Source organism: Citrus clementina, unplaced genomic scaffold, assembly GCF_000493195.1.
Source record: "Citrus clementina cultivar Clemenules unplaced genomic scaffold, Citrus_clementina_v1.0 scaffold_2, whole genome shotgun sequence".
Classification (NCBI taxonomy): Eukaryota; Viridiplantae; Streptophyta; class Magnoliopsida; order Sapindales; family Rutaceae; genus Citrus; species Citrus x clementina.
Window position 1 is genome coordinate 26,452,960 of NW_006262688.1, and position 7,049 is coordinate 26,460,008.

The window sequence follows — 7,049 nt, forward strand, 5'->3', positions numbered from 1 at the left end:
AGAAGCGATATATGATGCAATGTAAGTGCTGTAAACAATTTGGCCATAACAAGAGAGGCTGTCCTATTAACCCCTTAAATGCAAACAAACGTACAAAACATTATAAGGTCAGTGCAGTTTCTGTGATTTTTACAGTTGTCTTTGTGTAACGTTGAACCTTACTTTGTACATTTGTGCCTGCCCACAGACCAATCTAAAACAGTACATGACAAAGACAGGATTAGCAGCTCGAGGTATGATTTTGTAACTACTCATGTTTATAGCTGTTAATATGCAATTGTTAACTCATTAGTCAATAATTCAAATGACCAAAAAAAAAAATATCAGGTTTACAAGATAGGCTAGTGGGTCCACTGTCAAGTGTACTAGGCAGGGGGTCCACCACTGTTATTCACATGCAGCCATATGAGCATGTGAGGACAACAGTTGAGGTTCACGAGCCTAGAGAGATGTAGCTGCCACCACAAAAAACAAATGCATTTAGGAATCAAGAAGGGCCATCAGGTACTAAAAAAATGAATCCTCAACAGATGGCAAATATTGAAGTTAATGCTCCGTGGTTGGGTGTACAAGGCAGGAAGATAATGGCAGTTGGTGGAATTAGTTTGAGGGAAAACCAGACTACTAACAAAAAGAGTGAACTGAACAATATTGGCAAAGGGAAGGCACCAGTCTTCCCACCTGAGATGGTGAGGCATTGTTTTATCATTTTAAGATTTTGTGATTAATATTATCATTAGGTAATGAAAGCATCATGTTACTTACTCTGTATTCTATTACTTATCATAATGCAGTGATTGGTGAATGCATTGGAGACATTGGCAGCAGTTACAATACCAAGTAGTGGAGGTATATAAGCATTTTTTGACACCTTTCACAATGCCACAGTGAACCAGCTGAAGCTTTTGTTTTTGATTGGGAAGAAGAATGCAATGGTTAGTTTATAGCTGAAATTCTGGAGTTGGTCCTTTTTGGATGTGTAATGTTAGTCTGCACATGGAGCTTAAATATAAACTAATGCTTAGGTTATGTTGCCAGGGGTTTGTGGCATTATGAAAGTTGTTGGCAAAGTATATATGTAGGACTTACATATAGGTAGACCAACATTGTTTTTTGTTTTTTGTTGGATACATTGCTGTGTAACCATACAGGTGATTAATACACCATTTCAGATGCTGCCAATATATATTACTCCATGATATATTTTATATTATTAACTACAATGAATATGAGCAACTGTTACACTTAATTTCTCTGCATTTTCTAAAGCTAAGCAACCATTTTGAAAACATTTTTCATAACTTACAGTAAATGATAGTTGTGAGAAATAATAAAATAACCATTGTGATGAATTGATACTTTTTCAGTTGATAAAGAAGGATTTCAATTGTGACAGTCCTCTGATCAAGGTCAGCCATTGTCAATTTCATAATATTGTTGTCACTGGTGTCAATACCTTGCTCTTCAAACGGGTTCATTTGTCTTGTAAATTCTGCAATCTCCTCTCTAGATGGCGTCCACCATCTAAAGAAACCACATGCAGGATCATTAGGACAACTATAGTATAATCTGTTGGGATTTGACTTAGATTCTGATATTTTAATAGCTGCCCTGACTCTACAATAGCAAACTTTGTTGTGGAACTTGAAAATTCCTCCATTGATTAAATTCTTTTCTGAGTCGGGTTTTGATTTTGATGAACTTGAAGCAACCCCGGAGCAGCTAGACATTCTTCTACCAATGTATATGTTGACTAGGTTGTAAATTCAGTAGCTGGTGGTGCTTCAAGTGATACTTCTAGTAATGCTTCTGGTTGTGCTTCTAGTTGGGCTTAATAATGACAGCTTGAAGCTAAACAATGACTGCTGTTTGTAGTAATTTAAATATGGTGGAGTTTGATAGGCATGCTGAAGATGAGGAATTGTCATGTGCAATATTTATAGCTAGTGGAAGTGGCATGCCGTTATGTTATTGTTGCAAAGGAACTGTAAATCAAAGACTTGTTCTGCCTATATAGCCGTTACAATGCACAGCTGCAAATGCTTTACTGTAATTAGATTGTTATTTAAGGGCAATAATGTCATCCTAATAAATATGGGCAATTTCATCATTTTCCAAAATCACAAACGGTACAGTAACAGATAACAGTTATTTTAACAGCAATGGGTGCGCGGCGCACATGATCAAAACTTGTGGGTGCGCGGCGCAAATGGTCGAAACTTGTGGGGGCTGACGCTAAATAACCCAAAGAATAATTATAAATGTATTAGCAAATATTTTACATATTCAAAATTTTAATTTTTATATTTTACTATTATCTAATTTATCCCCCGGTAAATTATTTCTCAAGATCCGCCACTGCCAAAAGGTGCTTTGCTTTCTAGCCCTTCAGTTAGTACAATTGGCTTTACTAATCTTCTATTGGTCGGCAATGCAAATCTCTTTTCGGTGATTTACTAATTGTGTCACCTAATTCTCAAAGAAATAATGAATTATCCATTAGATGAGTAGAACTCCTTAAAACCATTTTTTTCTTTCTTTGGAGTTGGCTTTTTTTTCTTTTTCATTGTCTAGCACAGAATCGTCCAATCAAATAAATAAAAGTTGGCACCATATAAATGATTTGGAATTTTTTATTTAAATTTATATTGTAGTGATTGATGTTGTGTAAAATTACTCAAATAAAGTTGAAATATAAACTTTGTATTATCAATTAATATAACTGTTAAGTGTATTTTTTTTATTAATATTTATCTCTTTTGATCCCTATAAATAATAATTTTAATGATCTTTTTAATATTTTTCTCTTGTTCTCTTTTCTTGAACGTTAAAATTATAAAAAATAAAGATAGTCAAAGAAACAAGATTCATGAATCAGCTTGCCCATATCATTATTGTTATATTTATTAGTGTTTGTATTTATTATTACCATATGAAAGTTTGTTGCGTGTAGCTCTCTCTATTCTTCTGATTCTTCTCTGTGTAAATTAAAGCTGACAGCCAGAAGTGGAAGACCTTTATTCATCTCATTTTCTTTGTTTCCTCCAAAAACATTGATTTTGGCTCTTTGGTATTTGGCCCTTGTTTTTGGTCAAATTAAACGAAAATTTCATCTGGATTCTTTGAGTTTCTGGATTTGGGGACTTGGGTTTTATTTTTTTCATCCATTTTCATATAAAAATCTCATCTTTCAATTTTAGATACTCGATATTAGATAAATTTTGAAACTTTATACCTGGGTATCGAACCAAGAGCCAATACGTAGAAAGATACGAGTTCTAATTGAAATTTAGTTCATTTCTTTGAAAATTTTGTTTTGTCCTATTTATATTAAATATTTTTACTTTAGAGCTCATAAACTTTGTAGATTCATCATTCGGATCCCTATTGAACCAAAATTCCAGTTCTACCACTAGTAAACCCTTATAAAATAAATAGACATCCAATCTTAATCCCATCATGAGTTCATTGATTTAAAATTTTAATCAATATAATCAATTTAGAAAATTTACTAATATGAAAATAAAAGCAAAATTATAGGTTATAATACTAAAGAGAAAATCTTTGTCATTGTTAAATTGATCTAACTATTTTATAAATTCAAACTCTTCCGAGACCCATCTTGGGGGTTGATCATGTAACGTAAACGTAAACATGCCACGTATTCATTTTACTGCTAAACTGTCCTTTTTATTAGCTCATGTTTGAGTGGCGGATTCGCAAAAAAATAATTATTTGAGAATCAAACTCTCAAATTATATTTGATAATTCTCAGTGTAATAGGTCCAAAACAACTCAAGTAAATTATATTTGATAATTTAAACATAATTAGGGAGTAGATTATTGGAGAATCCATTGCAAATTCGAAACATACTCTTTCCATGGTTGGTTTTGGGTTTTGTGCGGCATGCTCAAAACTGCATTGTAGTCATTCTTAGTGCTAAATTTATTTAATTTATTTTATATTTTTAGGTTTAATTTTGAGTTTTAGAAAAACAACAAACCATTTTAAAGGGCTTCAAGTAATATCAATCATGTTAGTTTCTCAATGGAAAAACTAACGGATTTGAAACCAAGATGGGTTAACAAAATAAGAATGATTGATATGTTAAGAAAACTAAAAACGTAACCAAATAATGGAAGTTTTTCACTTCGTAATAGTAAGGCAAAAACTTGACATCTCACGAATCCGACAGCTTTAAGAAAAAAAAGAAACATCGCAGCTTCCTAAATAATAATCCTTTACAAGTATGGAAACATCGTAGCTTCGTTAATTAAACGAAATCCTAAACCTTATAGGAAACCTTTTCAATCCAGGATTTTGGAGTTAAAAAAATTCCTATAAATAAGGCCAAACACCGTGTCTTTTGCCATACATTGATTCACTGATCATCTGGCTCATCTCTCTTAGATTTCTTGCTTTTACATTGATTCACTGGTCATCTTGCACTTCTTTCTTAGATTTCTTGCTTTTGCTTAGCTAATTTTTCCTTCCCTTTCGGACATTTGATTGAACGCTGATGGCTTTTACGAAGAAAATACTAGCTTTCTTGCTGATGGCAACACTTGTTGGCGTGTCTCTTGGTGCTGTTCACAAAGTTGGTGACTCCGCTGGATGGACTACATTGGGCAACATCGATTACAACCAATGGGCTTCTTCCAAGAACTTCCATGTTGGAGACACAATCGTATTCGAGTACAACAACCAGTTTCATAACGTGAAGCAAGTGACCTTCCAAGATTTTCAATCTTGCAACGGAGCCTCCCCGATAGCGACCTTTACCAGTGGGTCTGACTCTATCACCCTCGAAAGGCCAGGCCACTACTATTTCTTGTGCGGCTTTCCGGGACACTGTGAAGCAGGACAGACACTTGACATCATGGTTACTCCAGCTTCCCTGCGCCCAAGTGCAAGTCCATTATCAGCTCATAATTATAGTTCATCGCCATCGTCATCGGGCTCAGCATCGTCATCGGCACCTTTGCCGAACCCATATCAGAGCAATGCTTTTTCTCTCCAAGCCCTTTCAATTTGGCCTGCTTTGATCAGCCTTGGATTGTTTGTCATTGGTTTCGCATTCTAGGCAGAATTTACACTAATTTACCTTTTCATTTTATTAGGTCTTGTATTAGCTTAATAGCTTTCTTTCTATCCTTATAATGAGATGGTAACTTTTAAGGTTTAAATCAATTAATTATAAAAAGTGAGTAAATTTAATAATTTCTAACTCTTTTGTTAGCTTTCTTTCTAAACCTTGCAATTAGCTGCTAGCTTTAAATCAATTATTATGAAGCGAGTAAATTTATGCTGTAACTTCAATTCTTTTGTGGGCCATTATTATTGGTGTTGTGAAAACTGGTGAACCAAATCGGAAATGAGTGATACGGCATCATGTGTTTGCGTTTTGAAGCTGGATTCATTTAAGCTAAACGACATGAGATATGGCATTTTGCGGTGTGTGAACTATTCACATTAAGGCTGGGCATCAGATCGGATTCGAATTTGGTTTCAAATCCGATCTGATATAACTTGTGTCATCCGATCGGATTTGATTCAGATTGGATCAGATCCAGATCGATTCGAATAATCCGTTGAAATTCACAGCTGCAATAATTCTCCATAAAAAAAAGAGAAAATACAAAAGCACAACCGCACAAAATCCCTAGTTTTATCTTCTTAAACTAGCAGTAACCAGCAACCACAAACCAAATACAAACTAAATGCACAAACCAGAGAAACCATAAACCAAACGTCGATAACCAGACCACGACTTGACCCACACTGTGACCCACGCTGTCGGCTACACAACCCAAATGAACTCAGCTGCATCTTGATCGATGTAGCAGCCATGACATCTAAGCTTTGCCAGACGGAACGACGCCACGAAGACACAACCCATCGATCATAGCCGTATCTTCGTCGTCATCAACGTTCAGCTTGCCATCGAAGTTCCAGATGACTCGTGCACACCATCAATTACGATTTTGAGATGAGTAGTTGACATTACTTTGATGATTTGCCTTAATTGTGTTGTTTTTGTTAAGAGTTTTAAACTCTTGTTTTAGTTATTTGAGAGATTGAGTGTATTAGGATTCTGGGTAATGGGCTAAAATATTACAATACTTGTAATCCTCATTTTACTAGTGAAATATTTTACCTCTGTCTTCGCCCGTGGACATAGGCTAAAAGCCGAACCACGTAATTTCCTGGTGTCCTCTTTTATGCTTGTTGTTTATTTTTCTTTCAATTTCACTTTAGCTGCGTGTCTGCTACACCTATCAATTTCCTAACAGTGGTATCAGAGCTATTGGTTGAATTTTTGGAGTTGGTTACTATTCACGTAAGGGGTACTATTCACGTATACGGCATTGTTCACGTATATGATACTATTCCTGTATACGGTTTATATATACAGTACTATTCACGAGAAACGGTGGGAGTGATTCAAGAATTTTGTGGTGCAAAGTAGGGAATGGTGGTGTGAGTAGAGCAACTGTGTGGTTTTGTACATGTCTAGGAAAGTTCTGTCACAAAGGCGATAAGAACCTAAGGAGTCTAGGTTTTAAGGGGGACTGTTGTGACCCCTCCAGTCTTTCCTGTGAACTTTCCTGGTGTGCATATTCACACATATTCACAACTCTTTGAGGTGATACACTTGTTTGTGTACAATATTTATCAACAAAATTGTGGCAAAGTATGAAATTGAGAAGTTTAACGGAAATAATTTTTCATTGTGGAAAATGAAGATGAAAGTTGTATTGAGGAAAAATAATTGCTTGGCAGCATTTGAAGAAAAGCCCATGAAGATAACCGATGACAAGTGGAACGAGATAGATGGCAATGCCATTTCTGATATACACTTGGCACTTGCGGATAGAATATTATCTAGTGTGGCAGAGAAAAATATAGCAAAGGAAATATGAGATACTCTCACAAAATTGTACGAGGCCAAGTCACTACACAACAAAATCTTCTTAGATGAAACTCTATATTATTCGAATGACAGAATCTACAATGGTGACCGATCACATCAACACTTTGAAAACTC

General features: G+C 35.2%; 1 protein-coding gene across 1 annotated transcript; it reads left to right on the forward strand.

Annotated features, from left to right (window-relative positions):
* Positions 1-4,520: 4,520 nt before the first annotated feature.
* LOC18052847 (mavicyanin) lies at positions 4,521-5,084 on the forward strand. Its single transcript, XM_006448008.1, has one exon. The coding sequence runs from the start codon at positions 4,521-4,523 to the stop codon at positions 5,082-5,084; it is 564 nt and encodes a 187-aa protein (XP_006448071.1).
* The last annotated feature ends 1,965 nt before the right edge of the window (positions 5,085-7,049 follow it).

What these genes read in the sequence shown, in the direction of transcription:
- LOC18052847 (XM_006448008.1), top strand. Translation starts at nt 4,521, where the DNA reads ATGGCTTTTACGAAGAAAATACTAGCTTTCTTGCTGATGGCAACACTT.